General features: G+C 41.7%; 1 protein-coding gene across 1 annotated transcript in view; it reads right to left on the reverse strand.

The window, feature by feature from the left end:
* Nucleotides 1-1,477: 1,477 nt before the first annotated feature.
* LOC118364403 (high affinity nerve growth factor receptor-like) overlaps nt 1,478-24,123 on the reverse strand; it is a 26,862-nt gene continuing 4,216 nt past the window's right edge. The window contains exons 2-17 of the mRNA XM_052489560.1: nt 23,592-23,666; nt 22,923-22,994; nt 19,031-19,099; nt 18,013-18,167; nt 17,610-17,752; nt 17,130-17,268; nt 10,420-10,752; nt 10,213-10,233; nt 9,886-9,944; nt 9,656-9,758; nt 8,617-8,769; nt 8,322-8,452; nt 8,035-8,207; nt 6,312-6,561; nt 5,916-6,074; nt 1,478-3,808 (exon numbers count right to left, since the gene is read on the reverse strand). Coding sequence (XP_052345520.1) covers nt 3,623-3,808; nt 5,916-6,074; nt 6,312-6,561; nt 8,035-8,207; nt 8,322-8,452; nt 8,617-8,769; nt 9,656-9,758; nt 9,886-9,944; nt 10,213-10,233; nt 10,420-10,752; nt 17,130-17,268; nt 17,610-17,752; nt 18,013-18,167; nt 19,031-19,099; nt 22,923-22,994; nt 23,592-23,666 — 2,221 coding nt within the window. The 3' untranslated portion in view covers nt 1,478-3,622. The remainder of the gene's footprint in view (nt 3,809-5,915; nt 6,075-6,311; nt 6,562-8,034; nt 8,208-8,321; nt 8,453-8,616; nt 8,770-9,655; nt 9,759-9,885; nt 9,945-10,212; nt 10,234-10,419; nt 10,753-17,129; nt 17,269-17,609; nt 17,753-18,012; nt 18,168-19,030; nt 19,100-22,922; nt 22,995-23,591; nt 23,667-24,123) is intronic.

A 24,123-nucleotide genomic window follows, 5' to 3' on the forward strand; every position in this document is an offset into this window, starting at 1 on the left:
AAAGGTTAAAAGGGAGAGTGGACCTTGTTGTGTGTCTATCGGTTGTATCACGGTCTCTATTTCAATTCCATCTGTAACTCTCCTCCTGAAGTTTCGATCACCGTTATCCATCTGTTACATGTGAAACCAATTCGCTGTATCTCTCTCAACCATCTTGTCCCTTCCTGGATTTCAGCAGCTTGCTTTGATGTTAAAGGCTGATGTTAAATGCTTTGGGGTCACTATAAGGCATGTTAACATGGCTATTTCCTATGAAAGCTATGTAACTGTACCTGAACCGATGAGCTATAATCTTGCACTGCCTACACATGTTTATATTTGGAGTATACTCACTGGCCTTGGGCAGAGAAATCATTCTACAGTATTTAAATGCAAAAAAAGGTAAGACTAGTATGTCAGGAAAAACACCTTCCTGGCCTTTAATAGAAGGTCCCACGCTGTTTTTTCAAAAATATTCCTATTTTACAATTAGTCGTCATTGTTTTTTTCCTCTGACAGCAAATTATTTCATATACAGTAAAACATTTTAAGCAGAGTAATACATCAGATAAATAATGAATAGGTCAAAAGAATAACTGTACAACTCTACTATAATGTTTGTAATATTGTACATTCGGATTAGAATGAGTAGGCGGAGAAATGCGAAACATTGTACTGTATTCCATTAGCTATAAACAACTGTAGTGAGCAATATCAACAGTAGACGACGTCCGGTCAAACTTACCATTGAGCACACACACACACACACACACACACACACACACACACACACACACACACACACACACACACACACACACACACACACACACACACACACACACACACAATAATGTATTCAGACATTTTCAATCTAGATGATGGTTGGGTTTTGGGTTATAAACAAATTGGGTTATCAAATAAGATTATATCTTGATAAGGAGCATCTCTCTTAATGACCATTTACTGTTTGTTCATATTCCAAAATGCTACTTGATAATTGATATCCCAATACAATGCAAATGATAGCCATGAAGAGCACAAACTTTGTATGCAGTTTCTTTACTATGGTCTGGGCTATGTATATGAAAAATGAAGGATCTGACATAACTGCCTAACAATAGAAAGCTTTCTGATTAGTGCAATTGACTTGGCACAAGAGGTTTCTCTGTATTTTCACTCCTGCTGATTATATCACACAGCTTGAAAATGGAAAGATGGCGTCTTACTGTTCCAATACATCTTGAACATAATGGTAAAGCTGTTATTATCAAAATTGTAGATGTTTGAAATTGCACCTATGAAAAGTATTTTCGGGCTTGAAAATCACTAAGCCCCTTTAAACTTCACTAAAGTAATTCAACTTTTCCATATTCTCAGGCAACAGTTAATCGCAGAAAGTATTCAGGCCCCTTGACTTTTTCCACATTTTGTTACATTACAGCCTTATTCTAAAATGGATTAAATAAATAAAAATCCTCAGCAGTCTACACACAATACCCCACAATGACAAACATTTTTTTTTAAATGTTTGTATATATTCTTTTTACATTTTAGCAAATGTTTTAAAGTATAAAAACAGAAGCCTGTTTTTTACATAAGTCCTTTCAGGTCCTTTGCTATGAGACTCGAAATTGAGCTCAGGTGCATCTGGTTTCCATTGAACATTCTTGAGATGTTTCTACAACTTGATTGGAGTCCACCTGTGGTAAATTCAATTGATTGGACATGATTTGGAAAGGCACACACCTGTCTATATAAGGTCCCACAGTTGACAATGAATGTCAGAGAAAAAACCAAGCCATGAAGCTGAAGGAATTGTCCGTAGAACTCAGAGACAGGATTTTGTTGAGGCACAGATCTGGGGAAGGGTACCAAAACATTTATACAGCATTGAAGGTCCCTAAGAACACAGTGGCCTCCATCATTCTTAAATGGAAGAAGTTTGGAACCACCAAGGCTCTTCCTAGAGCTGGCCGCCAGGCCAAACTGAGCAATCGAGGGAGAAGGGCCTTGGTCAGGGAGGTGACCAAAAACCCAATGGTCACTCTGACGGAGCTCAAGAGTTCCTATGTGGAGATGGAAGAACCTTCCAGAAGTACAACCATCTCTACAGCACTCCACCAATCAGGCCTTTATGGTAGAGTGGCCAGATAGAAGCCACTCTTCAGTAAAAGGCACATGACAGCCCCCTTGGAGTTTGCCAAAAGGTACCTAAAGGACTCTCAGAACATGACAAACAATATTATCTGGTCTGATGAAACCAAGATTGAACTCTTTGTCCTGAATGCCAAGCATCACATATGGAGGAAACCTGGCACCATCCCAATGGTGAAGCATGGTGGTGGTGGCAGCATCCTGCTGTGGGGATGTTTTTCAGTGGCAGGGACTTGGGAGACTAGTCAGGATCGAGGCAAAGATGAACGGAGTAAAGTACAATGGGATCCTTGATGAAAACCTGCTCCAGAGCGCTCAGGACCTCAGACTGGAGCAAAGGTTCACCTTCCAACAGGACAACGACCCTAAGCACACAGCCAAGACTTCGGAACAAGTCTCTGAATATCCTTGTGAGCCCGGACTTGAACCCAATCGAACATCTCTGGAGAGACCTGAAAATAGCCGTGCAGCAATGCTCCCCATCCAACCTGACAAAGCTTGAGAGGATCTGCAAAGATGAATGGGAGAAACTCCCCAAATACAGGTGTGCCATGCTTGTAGCATCACACTAAAGAAGACTCAATGCTGTAATCGCTGCCAAAGGTGCTGAGTACTGAGTAAAGAGTCTGAATACTTATGCAAATGTTTATTTCAGTTTTTTATTTGTAATAAATTTGCACCAAAAAAATGGGCTATTGTGTGTAGATTGATGAGGGGGAAAACAATTTAATCAATTTTAGAATAAAGCTGTAACGTAACAAAATGCGGAAGAAGTCAAGGGGTCTGAATACTTTCCCAAAGGCACTGTATAGTCTGCATTCCTCCAATCATGCAAAACCCTTCATCAGGACAACACCCGTTCAGTCACACAATAAAACACTCACAGTAAACACTTGACAGGTCTTCGCTGGCTCATTCTTTTCCTCCCGCTCCTAGTCAGCGGCACACAGAGTTGGGGCTGGGTCGTCATGAGACGAGGCGAGTTGGGGTAGTAGGCAAAGCTGAAGCAGCATGGATGTTGCCAGTGTCCGTACAGTATGTCCAGCTTTAGGGTTAAAAAACAGTGGCCAGGAAGTAGGAAGTAACCCCCATCTTCATTGTCTTCCCATCGCTTCAGGTTAAAGTTTCTCTGAGGCACAGATCTGGGATCAGCTTCCCCTCCCCCACTCCGATCTGTAACCATTAGTGGCCCAAAAATACCCAATATCAGCATCTAGGGGAAACTTCACCCTACTCCCTTCCCAACCCAATGGTACCGATCAGACTAGATCCTTGCTAAGTTTGGCCTGAGCAAATATCCAATCAGAGGGGGTGTCGGTGTGTTTAAGACCAATAGAGGTAAATGACGGCAATGCTTAGGTTCAGGATGGCCATCGCACAGTCCATTACCTAACTCCCACCCCTTCCCAATACCCGTCATCTCTGATCGTAAGTTCCCCTACTTCCCCTTGCCTGGACACTGCCCCAGCCCCAGACCTCCCAACCTCTACCCCAGGATGTCCAGGTAGATAGGGGGGCTCTTGACAAGGGCAAGGAGGCGGCTGTGGATGTCCTTGATGACCAGCCTCTGCTGGGGCTCCCTTTGCCAGCAGCCCTGCATCAGGCCGTGCACCTCTTTGGGGCAAGTGCGTGGTCTCTCCAGCTCCCGGCCCTGTGTAATGCACTCGATAGCCTGTGGGGGTGCAAATAGAGGCAGAGGGAGGGGGTTAGAATTAAAAGGTCTGCTAGCTTCAGTAACTCCAAGTTTTTGCAATGCCTCTTTATTTGTGGCTATTACCTCAGGGTTTGAATGTTTTCATGATTGTCACTTTTCATTCATTTGACCAGACAAGCTCAAGCTACGCTAGAGAGCTTAAGGTGAAGACACTTGGATAAGAACAATAAGTGGAGTTGTCAAGATGAGTCGACAACTTCTGCACAATTCTGGAGAACGTTCTGTGAGAACGAAAGATGTTGCCTCTAATAAGCTGGTGATCTTTCAAAAGAATGGAATGGTATTCATCAGAAAAATTGTCAAATTGACACATTCTTACACTTGGCATGGCTCGATGCATTTATCACTGTCAAGAACTGAATTGCACTATGCCTATTCCCATTCAAGGACTGCCCTTGGCCCCACATCACACAAAGAGCCAGCAACTTAACCCTTTTAAAGAGTTCAATATCCCTAACCTAATCCAATGAACTGAAGAGACCTGTCAGCACTGAACCTCATGATACTATAATGCCCAGCTAGCACATTTGGGTCCTTGGAAGTTGTGGGAACGTACGTTTTTGGTTTCCCATTGGTTCTGGGAACGAAGCCACACATTTCCTGACCAGTAAAGCAGAACGTTTTTTAAACGATATTTGTAGGTTCTGAAAACGTTTTACTATAGTTCCCTGAATGTTTTCCTCTTTTATTAACATTCTCAGAATGGAAATTATAGGTTATTTGATGGTAATTAAATCGCATTCTGATAACACTGCTAGCTTAGAATCATTGTTTTGAAACTCCAAGCACAGATAGGATTTGCTTAGGCATTAATTATGTAAACATGTGTATTTTTTATTGTGGCACAGCGTCAGTGAGATTCAAACCTATGATCTTCTGTTCTTCAGCCATGGAATTCGTCTACTGCACTACCAGGATGGAGCTGCATGCCATGTTTTTTTACTTATACAAAGCTGTACATTTTTGTCATTTTAGTTTATAACTTTTAGGAAACGTTCTGTCAAAGTAATGAAACACCAAGAAAATCATGTTTTTTTGTAAAGTTTCTTAAAAGTGCTGAGAATGTTTCAAAGCAACTATCCTAACCCATTCCCACAAAGTTGTGAGAAGGTTGTATGCATAATAACCATAGGACAACCACGCTCTTACCGAGCTCTTAGAAATATAAGGTTCTCAGAACATTGTGTGCATCTTCATAAGTGCACAAAAATGTATAGTGACTTTCCAAGATGGCCACCCGTCTCCTTATCTCAGACCTAGATGGAGTGTTTGGGATGATTTATCCCTGCCTTCCCTAATTAGACGACATGATAATTACACATGTCCATCATTGGCGGGGAAGGATTAGGTTAACAAGGTTAAACGTCATTGGCCCTGGGCAAAGATGAGAGCCAATGAGATTAGAATTGAGTAGACGGGAAAATTGATCTACCCTCCACTTGAAAGGAAAGAGAGTTCTAGGCCATAATGGTGTGTTGCGGTCAGGACAGAGTCCACTTCTTGGGGTGCAACCTAAAAGGGTTGGACTGGGTCCGCCATGATTACTATGAAGTCATTGATTGGCTGTATAGCAGACGGGAAATCCTAGTGCTCTAGTCTCCTTCTATGATCAAACACTTCACCCTCTATCCACTGGCTGAATGATGATGTGGTACAGTATTTACACGTTGCCTGGACACTGTTCCATTACTCAACTAGATATCAGAGTTATAGCTACTTCATTATTACTATGAATCTAGAAGGTTTTGATCACCAATACAAAGATGCCCCTTTTACAAAAAAAGGTAGGTGCTTATATTTGTCCTATTTCACATTTGAATTGGAAATGTGTTTTTGCATATCCCACTCTCCCTGAGACACCTTTAGAGAGTAGGGTCACACCCAGAGTCTGTCATTATGAACAGCACCTGGAGAAATGAGCGTTGCTCAACGGCACGTCAACAGATTCTTCCCCTTGTCAGCTCAGGGACTCGAACCGCCATTCTTTCAGTTAATGGCCCAACTATCTAACCACCAGGCAACCTGCCACCCCATGTTGCTTCCTACCTAGTGCCCAGTTCCTTACCTCACTGTTGGAGAGCTGGTACCAGGGCTGTTTCCCATAGGTGAAGATCTCCCAGAGGACCACTCCAAAGCTCCAGATATCACTCTCTGTGGTGAACTTCCTGTACATGATGCTCTCCGGAGGCATCCAGCGAATAGGAAGCATCGTACGCCCACCCACCTGACAGGAGTGAGGTCAATGGTCATTCAATTGTACATTCATGGAATTATAATTAATATGACAATTGAGATGTACCATGCTACTTCATATGTGATAAGCCTATACATTGAAAATATCAAGATGTATTTTGTTGTACATAGAGTTGGATATACTCTGTTGTGTAAATGTTACATGACAATGGCGTGTTAGATGACAAATCCCCACCCTAAAAAAGTATTTCACTACTTCCACCTTTACCCTGTAGTAGTCTGTGCTGTAGATGTCCCGGGACATGCCAAAGTCTCCTATCTTGACCATCAGACCCTCTCCCATATCTCCCACCAGGCAGTTGCGTGTGGCCAGGTCTCGGTGCACGAAGTGAAGGGAGGCCAGGTAGACCATGCCCGAAGCGATCTGGGCGGCGATGTGCAGCATCTGGGGAAGAGTGAGCTGGCCCAACGGGGGCATCTTCACCTCCTCCAGGATATGGGCATCTGGACCGTGCACCCTGGTGGACAGAGGTCACGACCTTTCAAGTTTTACAGGCTTTTTGGTGAACGGCATATGACATACTTTGGCTGACATACTTTGGCTGACATCCATCAGGACCTGTATTCACAGAGTCTCAGAGTAGTGTTTATATAGGATCACATAGCCTTTTAGATCAAAATGAATATATGGACCGGAAGACCTGATCTTGGATCAGCGCTCCTACTCTGAGATGCTTTGTGATATGGGCCCAGCTCTCCCAGATTAATTTAGGCTTCTGATTGGTCCTTTGATGCATTAACTTTTGCGCCAACCTAGTGATGCAATATCAACATACAGTGACCAGATGGATGATTACTGCATGCAATCTGCAGATGGAACATGTTGGATGTATACGAGATCTTTTAAGTGTAATAGAGGCGGTCAGCTAGAGACCAAGCCATAACAAAACAACTTAACAAATGGTTAATAGGAAACATAAGGCTTGTTATACGCCTCGCATTCATTTGGAATAATTTGATTCCGAGATGCATGATAGCCTTACTCTTCAAACGTTCCACAGTTTCTCTCAATATGGCATCCACCCCACCCACTCTGACTTGTAGCTCACTCCCAATAAGCTCCTCGATGTGTCCATCAATCCTAATAGAAATGTGTCACTTGCAGGAAGTTATCTATTCTATCACTATTAGTTTAACAGGCAGGTGGTAGGGTAGACGAGCAGCTGCCTCATAGGCCAAGAGACACACATCCATTCTGTCTGCTTGGAAATGTGATTTCCATCTATCCATGAATCTGGATAGTGTGGGCTGTGTCTGTGTGCGCATTGAGTCTCCATTCCCAGTCTGGCCCCACTGGACACCTGGCAGTGGCAGACATACACTGTCTATGTCTGTTTCAATGGTGTCTCAGAGTACGTCCCAGGTGCAGCATGAGTGGTCATCTGCAGTATCAACGTGGTGCTCTGTCTGAGTGCTCAGTGAACATATCTCCTGCATCCATGTTGGACCAGACTTGTCTTTATAACTTCAGAGTGTACACAGGATACAAGAAGTTCTGCGGTCGACGTGGACATCTTCAATGATATGATATCCAAAATGCATCTAAAATCACATATTCAGTCATCCCAGATCACAGAAATAATTTGGTACTCTCACAACTAAGTGTCCTTAACCACTCCAACACATTGTTGGTCCATGTAGTCCACCCCAATTGGGTTATTGCCTTGGGAACACAACAAGGTAGAGCAGCGAGGACGATGGTGTCTACATGTGTGGCCTGGCATAGAAACAGTTGCATTTGTGTGGTTCATCAAGGTCAATTAAGTGGCTTTGCTGAAGAGCAGTGGACACAACGATGCAGAGATGTTAGAACAAAACCCTCGGCTTCTAAATAGTTACCATGCTGAAGCTAATAAGTAGAAGTTAACATGGGCGGCCATGAGGATATCCCTGTGGGGATTTAAATAGGAGTTTCTGTTTCTTTTCCATACCTGAGGAAGCGGTTGAGGTCTCCATGTCTCATGTATTCAAACACCATCGCCAGTGGCTCTCCGTCTGTACACACTCCATAGAAGCGAACAATGTTCTGGTGCTGGAGCACTGTGAGCAGCTCAGCCTCTCTCTGGAAGTCCTGCCGGGTCGACTCATTGGCATCCTTCAGAGTCTGACCACAGAGAAACACAGTCACGGGAGGATATGACATCATCATGTTTAGGAGGTCTAAACTTCATGTAATGCACCTCTGAAAGTGTGGCCATGGATGGAATCTCATGCATACCTTGATGGCCACCAGCATTTTGTCACTGTCCGGACTGAGGTTGGCACACTCTGCCAGGTAGACTTTGCCAAACGCCCCCTCACCCAATTCCCACTTCAGAACTACATCCTGTCTTTTGATGTGTTGCACACCTGCACATACAAAGAGAAAGGCTTTTAACATTGGGCCTTATAAAACATTGTAAGATCACTGCATTACCAACTTTATCTAGGAAAAACATGGTAGATATGAAATGCAATCATAATGAAGTTAGCACGTATCCAGAGTCCCTAGTTGTAATTCCAATTCCACTCACACATGTCTTTGTCCTTGAAGATGCCACAGAAGTACTGGGGGTTCTCCACAAAGCTGGACATGCCAGAGTCGTCAGAGGAAGGAGGGCTGGTCCCAAAGTTCATGAAACGCAGTGACACAGCAAGATCATCCTCTGTTCCCAAGACAGATGAACCTGGAGAAAGAGAGAGAGACCTGAATGTGATACATTCATTTATTTTCCAGCAATTTATGGATGCATTGTTCAAATGTTGGAAGTGGACGTCGGAGCAGTAAGCAACTACTGTATTTTCTGCAGACAGTATTAACAATCGTAAAACCCACTCAACGGGAAACCACAGAACCCCCAGAGCCCCTGATAGAAAATGGTGGATGGCAGCAAGCGAGGGGAAACGAGTTGGCCAGGAGGGGGGCCCACTTAGGCAATCAGACCCACTTAGGCACTTTCTGGGGGGTGGGTCCGAGAGGACCTATCACGCCTACATGAGCTGGTCTCCATCAGTCTTCTTTAATGGCCAACGCTGCTGCTAGGGGCTCTTGACGCCGTTCACTGCTGTAATTAAGGCACTCTAACCCAGCTGTTGGGCTGATAGTGTGCAAAGTTACAGCCTGGCGGAAACCCTATTTTGCCTGGCCTAATGTGAATTACTTTTAGAAAGGAATACAATGCTTTCTGCGGAACTATTGGCAATTCCAATGTGATAATGTAATAAATGAGTTGGCATTGATGCTGGCTTTTGATTATTTCAGTTTGGAATGGATATGCGCTTTCAGAGTCTTTACCGTTGTCAAAATGTCATATTCTCCTGGGGTTGTCTCGTATTGAATTATCCAGACAGGGAAGTGTCAGAATTTAGTCTCAACCCTTCACTTTCTACCAACTGAGGTGTTTTGAGAACAGCTAACCCATCTCAGGTTGTTTCGTACCTGTCTTCTATGAAATCCCAAGTAACGTGTTGCTTACCCTCTGAGTAAAGGAGACTATACCTTGTTCAAAATGACAACCGACAGACACTACTGTGGTATTTGAAACACATTGCATAGTAGAGTGTGTCACTTACGGTGAATACCAAACTTGGACTGCTGGCCGCACTTGTTGATGACCAGTACCATCATAAGGAGGAAGGCGCAAGCAAACACAGCCAAACCCACTGCCACTGACACCTGCACAGAAACATAATTAGCATCAACATAGCTTAGCATAGCATAACAGACATTTGCTAAAACATTCGCATTCCATACTGTGTGTTATATTATTACTATGGTTCAGACCCATTGAATGGTGTCTCACCCCAAACACTCTGCTCTCCGTGTTCTCAGTGACATCCTCATTAGATTTGTTGGTGGGAACTGGAGGGAGCAGAAAAGGAATCATTAATGATGGATCGTTACTCACAAATCACCTTGATAACCACATATAAAGTATGCAAGACACTGACACAGTGTATAAAAAAAAATGTTGGGGGAGGATACGTGGAGTATCTGAAAGCAAAATCCTGGGTAATTTACACTCTACTACCTGTAATAAGTATTTTTTGTTCTCGTTAGGTACAGTTTAGAAGGTTATCTGTTTCTACAAGGTAATAATCACTGTTAAAATAACACTCAAAAGGCTTACGTGGATCACTTTCTTCAAGGACTGGCATGAAGAAAAGGAGAGGATGACAAATTTAGACTAAGTATACAGTACATACTGTACATGCAAGCACATGAGACTGTATCTAACATAACACAAGTTGGTGAATAGTGAGGGTCAGTATCATTGAGATCCTATTCAATTACTATTATTATTGTTATTCTATGACCTTTAATTTCAGACAATCACCTGGGATGATGCCCTCAGGATCAAAGGGGTCAAAGGGGTTGTCCATGAACATCCCCGTGGCCGTGGCCTGGTCCACGCCCAGTCTGTTCCCCACGATGATGGTGTAGAGGCCGTTGTTCAGGTGGGTGGGCTTGTTGAGAAATAGACAACCGTGCATCACAGAGCCGTCGTTCGAGTCGGGAATGAACTGTGTGTAAGTGTAACGGCCCTCGGTCAGGTTGGAACCGTTGAAAAGCCAGCGGATGGATGGCTCAGGGTTTCCATCCACCTTAAAGGGGAAACACCAGTGGTGCTGTTGCTCAGCGTTGTGCAGGAATATGATTTTGGATGGAACTGGATGGAAGACATGAGATGTGGTCCATTAGGATGTGTGAATGAGTAAGGCGGTAAGGTGAAACAAAGGCTATTTCTGAATTCAGAACATTGGTCAACCTACTGTACAGTGAGCAATACCCTCAAAATCGTTGACAATAAATGTGTGTAAATCATTACACATGATATTAGAATGAGATCACATTTAGCTGAAATAATTATCCACTAAGCTATAACCATAGTTATCTACACGTAAAGTATCTCTTTGTACTGAATTTTCAGTTTACCACATCCAACCTGTTTCAGACAAAGTTATTGGTTGGTCAATAGAAGGTACAGCCTCATCCAAGTGCTCTATAGGTTCCTCCTATGAGTTTCCATGAATCAATGTTCTCCATCTGCACTGTCAACCTGTTGACCTGGTATGAATAATGAATCCAGGTTTTGTTAGGGCCCCTAACCACAAGAGCTACCTGGAAGCACGGAGCCGACAAGAAGCTTCAGGAAATGGCTTCTTTAGATCGAAGACTATGCTGATGCAGAGAGACCCCTCACTCTGACAATTTCCACCGACCATTCCACTGCTCTTAACCTATGACCCTACTGCAGAAAATACTGTGCTAAAGGGATACCAAGGCATTTGTCTCTTTCCTCTTGAGAATATCTCTGAAAAGAGATGCTAAAGACAGTCATGGACGGCAAAGAAATAGCACAATTAGCACAATCCATCGGGTTTGACTTAATGTCCCCAATTTAGTTAATAGTGAGTTAGAAAAGAGCACAATATGAGTTTTGTTGAACTCTGTATGAAATTAAATAATAAATTATTGTTAACCGTTAAACGTTTTCTTCGTAGATTCGATTTGTTTGATTGAGTCTTCTAATCGGTCTATATTTTCATTTTGAAAAACCTTTTCCCAAACAAGTTTATTTTATATATATTACTGAACGGATGCTGCCCTTGCAGCACCAATCGCCTGAATCACAGGAAGTGGTCAGACCAGCCACTCAACAGAGCAGAGCCCTGGCTGTAAACACCGCACTGATCGGGGAGCTAATTAAGGGTAATTAAAGGCTAGCGGTTAATGAGTGTCCATCCACCAGGGGGACTGATGTTGATAGATTAGCCGCGCTAACGCACTTACAGGCTGCCAATCACTCCGGATGAATACTGTGTTCCGGAGTAGGAGGGAGAAGTCCATTAGCCGGGGCTCTTATCGAATCTTACCACGCTTATCAGCCCATTTTCCTCCCTACATTCATTAACTGTCCCTCGATGCTCATGCATTTGGCTGCAACTCTTTTTGGGATTTATTTTCCAATGAATATCATTGAGTTGGTGAAATGATATTGTTTGGCCAATATTTACTGTAATGTATTGCCAATGTATCAACACACTCTCTTCTGTGGCATCACAGTTTGCAATAATTCAGATATTTTTCAGTAGCGAAGCTGGGCTAATGCAAAACCACAGTCTCTGACAGTATAATGTCTCTTCTATAATCAGATGTCTGTTTTGTTCTGTCATCTGTTTGGGGTCTTTGTCCGCGTAGGGTTGATAAATGAGAAAAATGCAACTATAAAAAGAATGCATCACCAATGTAACGTTACAGTGATGTATTACTAATGCTGTGGCGACTCGTCATTCAGGGCAGGTGAGGCAGAGTCACCTGTTTTGAGTCCCACCTGTTTAGCTAAAAATATATACATATACAGTACCAGTCAAAAGTTTGGACACACCTACTCATTCAAGGGTTTTTCTTTATTCTTTACTATTTTCTACATTGTAGAATAATAGTGGAGACATCAAAACTATGAAAAAACACATGGAATCATGTAGTAAACAAAAAAGTGTTAAACAAATATACAAAATATATTTTAGATTTTAGATTCTTCAAAGTAGCCACCTTTTGCCTTGATGACAGCTTTGCACACTCTTGGCATTTTCTGAACCAGCTTCACCTGGAATGCTTTCAGGCTTTCAGTCTTGAAGGAATTCCCATATATGCTGAGCACTTGTTGGCTGCTTTTCCTTCACTCTGCGGTCCAACTCATCCCAAACCATCTCAATTGGATTGAGGTCAGGTGATTGTGGAGGCCAGGTCATCTGATGCAGAACTCCATCCCTATCCTTGGTCAATAGCCCTTACACAGCCTGGAGGTGAGTTGGGTCATTGCCCTGTTGAAAAACAAATAATATTCCCAAACGATGGGAAAGCGGATCGCTGCAGAATGCTGTGGTAGCCATGCTGGTTAAGTGTGCCTTGAATTCTAAGTAAATCACAGACAGTGTCACCAGCAAAGCACCCCCACACCATCACACCTCCTCATCCATGATTAACGGTGGGAACCACACATGCGGAGATCATCCGTTTACCTACTCTGCGGCTCACAAAGATACATCGGTTGGAACCAAAAATCTCAAATATCCACCGGTCTATTGTCCATTGCTCGTGTTTCTTGGCCCATGCGAGTCTCTTCTTATTGATGTCCTTTAGTAGTGGATCCTTTGCCGCACTTCGACCATGAAGGCCTGATTCACGCAGTCTCCTCTGAACAGCTGATGTTGAGATGTGTCTGTTACTTGAACTCTGTGAAGCATTTATTTGGCTGCAATTTCTGAGATTTGTAACTCTAATGAACTCATCGCCTGCAACAGAGGTAACTCTGGGTCTTCCCTTCCTATGGCGGTCCTCATGAGAGACAGTTTCATCATAGCGCTTGATGGGTTTTGCGACTGCACCTGAAGAAACTTTCAAAGTTCTTGAAATGTTCCGTATTGACTGACCTTCATGTCTAAAAGTAAAAATGGGCTGTCATTTCTCTTTGCTTATTTGACTTGTTCCTGCCATAATATGGACTTGGTCTTTTAGCAAATAGGGCTATCTTCTGTATACCACCCCTACCTTGTTACACACAACTGATTGGTACAAACGCATTTAGAAGGAAAAAAATTCCACATATGAACTTTTTACAAGGCACTCCTGTTAATTGAAATCCGTTCCTCATGAAGCTGGTTGAGAGAATGCCAAGAGTGTGCAAAGCTGTCATCAAGGCAAAGGGTGGCTACTTTGAAGAATCTAAAATCTAAAACATTTTGTATATTTGTTTAACACTTTTTTGGTCACTACATGATTCCATATGTGTTATTTCATAGTTCTGATGTCTTCACGATTATTCTGCAATGTAGAATTTGTAAGTCGCTCTGGATAAGAGCGTCTGCTAAATGACTTAAATGTAATGTAATGTAAATGTAGAAAATAGTAAAAATAAAGAAAAACCCTTGAATGAGTAGGTGTGTCCAAACGTTTGATCGATACTGTAAATATATATATATTGGAACTCGGAAGTTTACATACACCTTAGCCAAATACATTTAAACTCAGTTTTCACAATTCCTGACATTTAATCCTAGTAAAGATTATCTGTTTTAGGTCAGTTAGGATCACCAATTTATTCTAAGAATGTGAAATGTCAGAATAATAGTAGAGAGAATGATTGATTTCAGCTTATATTTCTTTCACCACATTTCTAGTGGGTCAGAAGTTTACATATACTCAATTAGTATTTGGTAGCATTGCCTTAAACGTGTTTAACTTGGGTCAAACGTTTCGGGTAGCCTTCCACAAGCTTCCCACAATGAATTGGGTGAATTTTGGCCCATTCCTCCTGACAGAGCTTACAGGTTTGTAGGCCTTCTTGCTCGCACACACTTTTTCAGTTCTGCCCACAAATCTTCTATAGGACTGAGGTCAGGGCTTTGTGATGGCCACTCCAATACCTTGACTTTGTTGTCCTTAAGCCATTTTGCCACAACTTTGGAAGTATGCTTGGGGTCATTGTCCATTTGGAAGACCCATTTGCAACCAAGATTTAACTTTCTGACAGATGTCTTGAGATGTTGCTTCAATATATCCACATAAATCTCCTCCCTCATGATGCCATCTATTTTGTGAAGTGCACCAGTCCCACCTGCAGCAAAGCACCCCTACAACATGATGCTGCCACCCCCGTGCTTCCCGATTGGGATTGTGTTCTTCGGCTTGCAAGACTCCCCTTTTTTCTCCAAACATAACGATGGTCATTATGGCCAAACAGTTCTATTTTTGTTTCATCAGACCAGAGGATATTTCTCCAAAAAGTACGATCTTTGTCCCCATAGTCTGGCTTTTTTATGGTGGTTTTGGAGCAGTGGCTTCTTCCTTGCTCGTTTTACTGTGCATATAGATACTTTGTACCTGTTTCCTCCAGCATCTTCACAGGGTCCTTTGCTGTTGTTTTGGGATTGATTGCACTTTTCGCATCAAAGTACGTTCATCTCTAGGAGACAGAATGCGTCTCCTTCCTGAGCGGTATGACGGCTGCGTGGTCCCATGGTGTTTATACTTGCGTACTATTGTTTGTACAGATGAACGTGGTACCTTCAGGCGCTTGTAAATTGCTCCCAAGGATGAACCAGACTTGTGGAGGTCTACAATTTTCTTCTGAGGTTTTCCCATGATGTCAAGCAAAGAGGCACTGAGTTTGAAGGTAGGCCTTGAAATACATCCACAGGTACACCTCCAACTGACTCAAATTATGTCAATTAGCCTATCAAAAGCTTCTAAAGCTTTGACATAATTTCCTGTAATTTTCCAAGCTGTTTAAATGAAAAATTACTTGTGTCATGCACAAAGTAGATGTCCTAACCGACTTGCCAAAACTATAGTTTGTTAACAAGAAATTTGTGGAGTGGTTGAAAAAAGTTTTAATGACTCCAACCTAAGTGTATGTAAACTTCGACTTCAACTATATATATATATATATATATATATATATATATAAATACTGTATGCAGTGCATTCAGAAGGTATTCAGACCCCTTGACAAAGTACAGAGAGATCCTTGATGAAAACCTGTTCCAGAGCGGTCAGGACTTCAGATTGGGGCGAAGGTTCACCTTCCAACAGGACAATGACCCTAAGCACACAGCCAAGACAACGCATGAGTGGCTTCGGGAAAAGTCTCTGAATGACCTTGAGTGACCCAGCCAGAGCCCAGACTTGAACCCGATCGAACATCTCTGGAAAGACCTGAAAATAGCTGTGCAGCGACGCTCCCCATCTAACCTGACAGAGCTTCAGAAGATCTGCAGAGAAGAATGGGAGAAACTCCCCAAATACAGGTGTGTAATGCTTGTAGCGTCATACCCAAGAAGACCTGAGGCTGTAATCGCTGCCAAATGTGCTACAACAATGTACTGAGTAAAGGGTCTGAATACTTATGTAAATGTGAAATTTCAGTTGTTTTATTTTTATAAATCTGTAAACAAAAAAACTGTTTTTACTTATGGGGTATTATGGGGTATTGTGTGTAGATTGATGAGTAAAATACATTTTTAGAATAATGTAATTTTTTTATTTAACCTTAATTTAACTAGACAAGTCAGTTAGGAACAAATTCTTATTTACAATGACGAACAGTGGGTTAACTGCCTTGTTCAGGGACAGAATGACAGATTTTTACCTTGTCAGCTCAGGGATTCTATCCAGCATCCTTTCAGTTACTGGCCAAAAGCTCTAACCACTAGGCTACCTGCCACCCCAGTAAGGCTGTAACATAACAAAATGTGGAAAAAGTCAAGGTGTCTGAATACTTTCCGAATGCACTGTAGATATATATGCCCCGTTTATTTATCCTACTGTTCTGAATTGGTGTACAGAGAGAATACTCCAAGAACTACCCATGTTCTGAATTCTGTCCCTCTACATTTCAAAAGTGTTGAACAAATAGTTACATTGACAACGTCCGTCTTAGCTGGCTCGTTAATGTCTTTATCGAAATTATGGATGGGCTCTTATCCACTTATGAGGCTGAATGAACTGTTTGGCTGCCAGACAAGCCTCTGCTGATGGCCAGGTGTAGCGGTGGTAAGGATTCACTCCATGGTGCTGAAAAGAAAACTCTGCTGTTGGAACAGAAGACTCTAACAGTTTGTGAGCACCGTTTGTCACCGTTATAGTGAAATTAATGTATTGTTTAGTGTTGTGTTATGTAGTGGCTTTGCTGGTATGCATAAAAAAAAGTATAAATGTTTGCTCCACCAAGATTTACATGCTAAAATCCCTACTGTAGTCGTGTATTATTGAGTGACAACTGATAACAGTAATAATCGAAATGAAAGACCTGTGGCATATTAAAGCAAAGTGACAAGGTGGGCTTATTTTTTGCCACAATTATTAATACAAAATATTTAATTCTGGGGAATGAATGTCTGGCTATAACCATTGCTGCGATAGGAAAATTGACACAATTTTTCTCTTCCTCTACCTCCCCTGCTTTCATTGTAGTATGACAGCTCTCACTGAGTCTTTCAGCTTTCAACACCCTGACAGCTTTAATAGTTCATTGGCACTTACATTCAATGTCCAACGTCACTTTCTCTTCCCCAGGCCCGGCCCGGTTCTCTGCCTCACAGGTCAAGTTGTGCAGGTTGTCTTCTGATGACATATTCCACAGCTGCAACTCCAGCTCCAAAGTGGAGCCCCAGAACCTCTCCTGCAGATGGAACAAGACGCAGAGGACAACATGGGTTTAGCTACACATTACAGTTTACAACAATCATGGAGACATCTGAGATGCAAGGAGAGTCTGAATGATTATGACAATGTACACAATAAGGAAACCTAAACACACCATAATTCTATTTTATTTTTAGTTGTGAATATTCCTTCATATATGACCCCGATCCTGTTACTAGTTTGTATTTAAACATATGTTGAACATATGTTAGGCATATTAAGGGGAACAAAAAGTGCATTGTGCAATATCTCAGAAAAAACACTGATCTAGCTGGTTTTCCCCAATCAGTATGTCCAGGTGACATCATCACTCAGTACCTGTACAGTATAGCGAGACAGCAGTTTATTCGTGCGCCACCTCACTACAGGCATGGGCACTCCTGTCACCTGACATACAAATGTCAGGTTGCCTCCCTCCTGGACCTTGGTGTTGGCATGGACAATGGCGACATCCGGTACAGCTGCAAAACAATGGACCGAGAATGGGTTGGAAACTCTATGGTTTGGCCTGGGGTACTAAATGTTGATAATGACGTTTAATAGCAATCCAATCAGCAATGCCACTAATGCAATTAAGTCTAATAAAGCCTTGTCAGACTATTTCTACAATGTTTGAACTATACGTGGATATGCTATTCATGCATATATTACTTAGTAACAATAAAGTAAAATCACATTTTTATCTTGAAACTGAGTAAAAAAATCGATCAATTCAACTCACTGCAATTCTCCATCTCTACGGAGTCTAACTGTAGGGCATGGCCATTTGAGAAGCATTGTAGCGGTTGGTTGTCGAGGTCACTGTGGTCGTTAAGCTGCCATTGCTGCAGCCAATGGATATCACAGGAGCATTCAAGGGGGTTGTCCCTCAAAACCCTGAAAGAGAACACAGAGAAAATCGGTCTCTTTTGTCCGAAAGTTTTCTCTCAATTGTGTAACCTTCTTGTTCTTTCTAAAGGTCTATACAAAGTATTCGAGGTCATTATTATCAAAGACGCACACAGCAAATAGAACATTCTAGAATTAATAGAGTGAATAGAGAGAAAAAACTCAATAAAGAAAATAATTCATCAGTGAAATAAGTGTTGAAAATTTCTCTGCAATCAGTTCCAAAACAGAGTGGAATGGGTCTATTTTGCTCATACAAAGTGACCATCTTTGAGTTGATAGTTCAGTCACAGGTTGACTAGTTGAAGAGAGTACAGAAGTGGTGTTCTGGGGGGTGTTTTACTCACATGTTGACTAGTTGAAGAGAGTACAGAAGTGGTGTTCTGGGGGGTGTTTTACTCACAGGTTGACTAGTTGAAGAGAGTATAGAAGTGGTGTTCTGGGGGGTGTTTTACTCACAGGTTGACTAGTTGAAGAGAGTATAGAAGTGGTGTTCTGGGGGGTGTTTTACTCACAGGTTGACTAGTTGAAGAGAGTATAGAAGTGGTGTTCTGGGGGGTGTTTTACTCACAGGTTGACTAGTTGAAGAGAGTACAGAAGTGGTGTTCTGGGGGGTGTTTTACTCACAGGTTGACTAGTTGAAGAGAGTACAGAAGTGGTGTTCTGGGGGGTGTTTTACTCACAGGTTGACTAGTTGAAGAGAGTATAGAAGTGGTGTTCTGGGGGGTGTTTTACTCACAGGTTGACTAGTTGAAGAGAGTATAGAAGTGGTGTTCTGGGGGGTGTTTTACTCACAGGTTGACTAGTTGAAGAGAGTACAGAAGTGGTGTTCTGGGGGGTGTTTTACTCACAGGTTGAGCAGGGGATGAAAATGGAACACCTTCCAACTGATATGCTCCAGGGAGTTAGATGCCAGGTTTCTGTGTGACACAATTGAGGGGGATGAAAATGGAACAGGACATTCAGCATATAAATGGCTAAACATCTAAATACAGTAGTTATATAATTTGTTGTTGAGCCTATGATAATAATAATAATATAATAATAATAAATATATCCAACAGGACATTCAGCATATAAATGGCAAAACATTCTAAATATGGGTGGTCAGTATTATATAATTTGTTGTTGATGCCTATGAGCTACAGAACGACAATGGGAATTGATGGGAAATGATGTAAAATATATCACTAGCCACTTTAAACAATGCTACCTAATATAATGTTACATACATTATTAATCTCATATGTATACGTATATACTGTACTCTATATCATCTACTGCATCTTTATGTAATACATGTATCACTAGCCACTTTAACTGTGCCACTTTGTTTACATACTCATCTCATATGTATATACTGTACTCAATACCATCTACTGTATCTTGCCTATGCCGCTCTGCACCATCACTCATTCATATATCTTTATGTACATATTCTTTATCCCCTTACACTTGTGTCTATAAGGTAGTAGTTTTGGAATTGTTAGCTAGATTACTTGTTGGTTATTACTGCATTGTCGGAACTAGAAGCACAAGCATTTCGCTACACTCGCATTAACATCTGCTAACCATGTGTATGTGACAAATAAAATTGGATTTGATTTGATTTGATTCCCCACCCTCGTTTCACCCATGTTGAGTTTTGCATAAGAATGGTCTTTGCACGGCAAACAGCTCAATATTTAAAGCAAAAGAGGCCATTTTGTTTTTGCACTGTCTCCATATGCTCGTCTTTGTACGTCCAACGTGTCAAGAGTCCTCACATTCACGCACAAACAATCAGCAGTCACTACAGCCTGGCTGCTTGTTATGTTTACACACGTCTTTGTTATATCTATTCAAATGAGTGTTTCTGTTCTACCGCGCGTCTGACACCTGTTGCTTTCTCAAACGCTGCCACAATGAGGACAAAATATCAAGTCTGTAATATACTTTTTTTTGTCTTATCTATAATATTTTTTTTGGGGGGGGGGTGAAGTAAATAAACATTCATCTGGAGAGATGGTTTTGTAAAATGTGTGTGTTTATGTTGTTGAAATAAATCCTACTGAACTAATCCCATGATATGTTCACTCACTGCAGAACAATGCAGACCTACTTAGAATTACTCTCTGGGTGGACACATTAGTGCCTCCAAATGTACTCTGCTCAATTACCCAGGCAAGTCTTTTTACATCAAGTGCTACATTCACAAACGTCATTGGCGCACCTTGTCTCACCGTTCTGTACTTTAGGTGATTAGCCCAAACACTTCTCTGAGACGGTGGGCGCTATACTTGGCCATCGATCACTACTAGAGTGCTCGAGTTATATTAGCCTGATGTTGCTGCTTGTACTTGTAAGAGGAGAAAGGAGAACAGGTTTCTACTCATATCAAATACTGTGTATTAGGAGTATGAGGTTAATTAATTGGATCCAAAATATGAAATATTGCGGGTGATTTGCAGTGGATTTCTGAGGCATATCACTGCTAAGATATGCTATCCCCTATGTATCCCTATTGTATCTCTTTAAACGTGCTGCAGATCACCATGACTGCTCTGAAATGCGTCTGTGCTGACAGAGGGTGTAAACAAAACCTCTCAGAAGATGACAGCAGACCACACTGGGGAGCCCGCTCATGCAACCGATACATATTCACTCTGGCAGGGCCAATGGGGGCCAGCAGGGGTTAAATTATTTGTTTTCCTTGCTCCCAAAAGTTCATGTCAGATGGGTTAGCCATTGGGGCTTATCTATTACCAGCTCGATTCCTCCCAGGCCACAGGGGGAGGGAAGATGGCCGGGAATGGCAGCTGCTCCTAGCATCTTAATTTATAAACTGGGTGGTTCAAGCTCTGAACGCTGATTGGCTGACAGCCATGGTATATCAGACCGTATACCATGGGTATGACAAAACAGAGTAGTAGTTAGTTACATTGGTAAGCAGTTTATAATAGCAGTAAGGCACCTCGGGGGTTTGTGATATATGGCCAATATACCACGTGTTGCGTTGCGTCTTGCGTACGAACGACCCTTAGCTGTAGAATATTGGCCATACACCACACCTCCTCGGGCCTTATTGCTTAAATATCTTAAGGATCAAGGAAGGGGGTACAGTATCAGAGCCCCCCATGTTCTCACCCGTTTTGGGTGACACACATCTGTTACACCCCACAGCCCCCTCTTTGAAATATTGATTAAGCGATAATGGACCCTTAGTGGAGTGTATTTATTATGCAGCAGTTGTCGATAATCCACCAAAATGAGCGAGTAAATGGTGACTGGTGGAAGTCTTCTCCGATTTCGCCAGAACCCCCCACCCCACCACCACCCCACCACCAACCCTGAACCCCTTTCAGAGCCCTTCCCACTACACCCCCTCCTCCTCCCAAACCGCCTGTCTTTCAGATGAACAACATCGGACATGTCACACACGTTTAGTAAGATGATGAGGACAAGATGGTGGAGATTAGGGTCAGCTACTGATGGAGAGATGATTGCCATGGATACAGGCAGTATTGGGGAAGCTACTCTGAAAATATTGTTTACCAAGCTACCAATTACTTCACACTGTAAGAAGTTAAGCTACTGTTAAGAGAAACATAGTTTGCTTAACTAAAGTTACTTTGAAAAAGTAGTTCACTACATCCAAACTACTTTGTGTGGAAATTAACATATCTAAGTCGGAAATGTCATAGACTACAAATTGCAAGAACGGTTCACTCTGGGGTCAGATGTTAACAGAATTAAGGGCTTATATTACCAACCACAGTTTTAGTTGTTATCCTGTTAAAAACTAAAACAATGTTGTAAGTGAGAATTAGGCAGGTCTGATGATGAAAGAGTAAGGACATTCTTGCCTACTTCACCCATATTTTGTTTTATTTTCGCCCAAAAAAGTTGTGTGTAGTTCCAGTAGTTAGCTGCCCCACTTCATGATTCAAATGGCATTGACTACTGAAGACACTACCAAGATCTGAATTTAGTTAAACAACAACCCAGTTACTGCTAAATGTAGTTCAATTACTAGTTGAACAATGTGTAGTTCACTACACCCCAACACTACATATGGGCAACACTAATGTTAGTTTGTAGTTGTTCTTTTTCAGTGTGCTGTACGGTGTGTCTTTAGAAGGTCGTTGAAGGATTCCATTTGTGGGAAAGTTTGGATCACAGAGTTAGAAACACAAACATCAGAAAAATAATCTACAATTCACCCATCAGTGTTTGTTTTTCTAATATAGTTGATTCAAACGTTCTAACAAGAGGAATCCAAGTCATTTCAATATGCTAAAAGTGGTCCCATAGCTGGTGCATTGATAGTGACTACATTTGTAAAAACAGGTTGGTCTACATTGTATCAACCCAATCCTTTTAACTTGAAATTAAAATGGCAGGTTTCTTGTAAAACAAATGTAACACACTGTTAAAGAGGTAAGAATCTGTCCCCGCATGACCCACTACTGTTGAGCCTCTGATACTACACCAAGGCCTTAATAACTTACACAGTGTCATTGTTGAATAAAATGGTATCAAATTAATTATTCTTACATTTCAGTCGTTTCAATCTGTATTTCAGCAGAAATCTATTGTTATGCAATTGTTATATTTTTGCAGTGACCTCTGCTGAATAATAAGCTCAAGATCTCAAGGCTCGGGAGGCTTCCCCTTAATTGACAGCAACAAAGAGCCTGACCCAAGCATGGGTCGAGACATGACAAGGAAAGACAATCCCTCTGTAAAACCAAGGACACTTACACATATTGGAGCTTGAGGTTGTGTGCGAAAGCATTTGCCGAGATGTACGCCAGCCTGCAGAACGTGACCGTGCTGGGGGGTAGAAACACGACAGACAAACAAAAGACAGAACAGGAAGTGTGAATCACTGATTATGCTACTAATTAGCTACAGTAAACCCATAGTGTGTATATTGACCAGTCTGTATTAGCTGTATTAGTTAGCGCCAGACCATTTCCTTTCTTTGAATACGGTAGTGGTAAGGTACTCAGAAGAAGGATTGAAATGAAATGACTGTACAGGACTGCAGGTTATAGTGCAGAATAATGGCTAATGTGCAACACAGGAGGTTTTTACCCCCTTGATTGAAAGAGCCATAAAGGGAATGAAATGTTGAGTTGTAAAGTTTTGTACTGCAGATTGCTATAACAAGGTAGAGGGCACATTGGAGAGGATGAATAGGGAGGGATTATGTACTACAAGGTGGAGTGTAGAGAAGACCACTCACTCAATGACAGGACCAACCAAACATTTAAAGCCAAGTCAATCAGATCAACTGCTAGGTGTATTGTAGAACATTTTGCATATATATACATGTCATGCAGTAATACAAACAGACATCTACAAACACATTATCATACAGCTTTAGAAAAATACTGTACATATTACAAATTATGCAAGGTTACTCACAGATTCTTCAACTCTCTATAATTGGCAAGGTCTACTTCTGTAATGTTCTCCAGGTCGGCTTGATTTTCGATGTAACTGGGTAATGAAACAAAACAAGAAATACAATGTCAAATTAAAAGCAGACATTTAATTATGGCATTCAGAGTTGATTTGAGTAAATGTTCTTTTTAAAGCAACAGAAAAACAACTGAAAAGTAAAATACAATAATACTGTCTAGGAACAATGAGTTGTGTAGGCCTATTATAAACAACAAAACTAAATGCTTGAACGGAAAACGATCTCTTTATTGTTATCAATTATTTTTACCCACAGCAATCCAGACAAAGCAGGACAGTTAATATAATGACCAATACAAAAGGATTTACGTGTTAAACGTGATGAAAGCCCTAAAAAGATACCCGAATTGACATCAGTACAGCACAGAGTATTATGTTTTATAGTGAAATTCATGAGTGCATTGTCCAAACCATGGGCCCTTGTGGAGCCTGACAACGGATAGCATAACCACACCAAGGCAGATGCAAAGAAAAC

The sequence above is a fragment of the Oncorhynchus keta genome, chromosome 31 (genome assembly GCF_023373465.1).
Source record: "Oncorhynchus keta strain PuntledgeMale-10-30-2019 chromosome 31, Oket_V2, whole genome shotgun sequence".
NCBI lineage: Eukaryota > Metazoa > Chordata > Actinopteri > Salmoniformes > Salmonidae > Oncorhynchus > Oncorhynchus keta.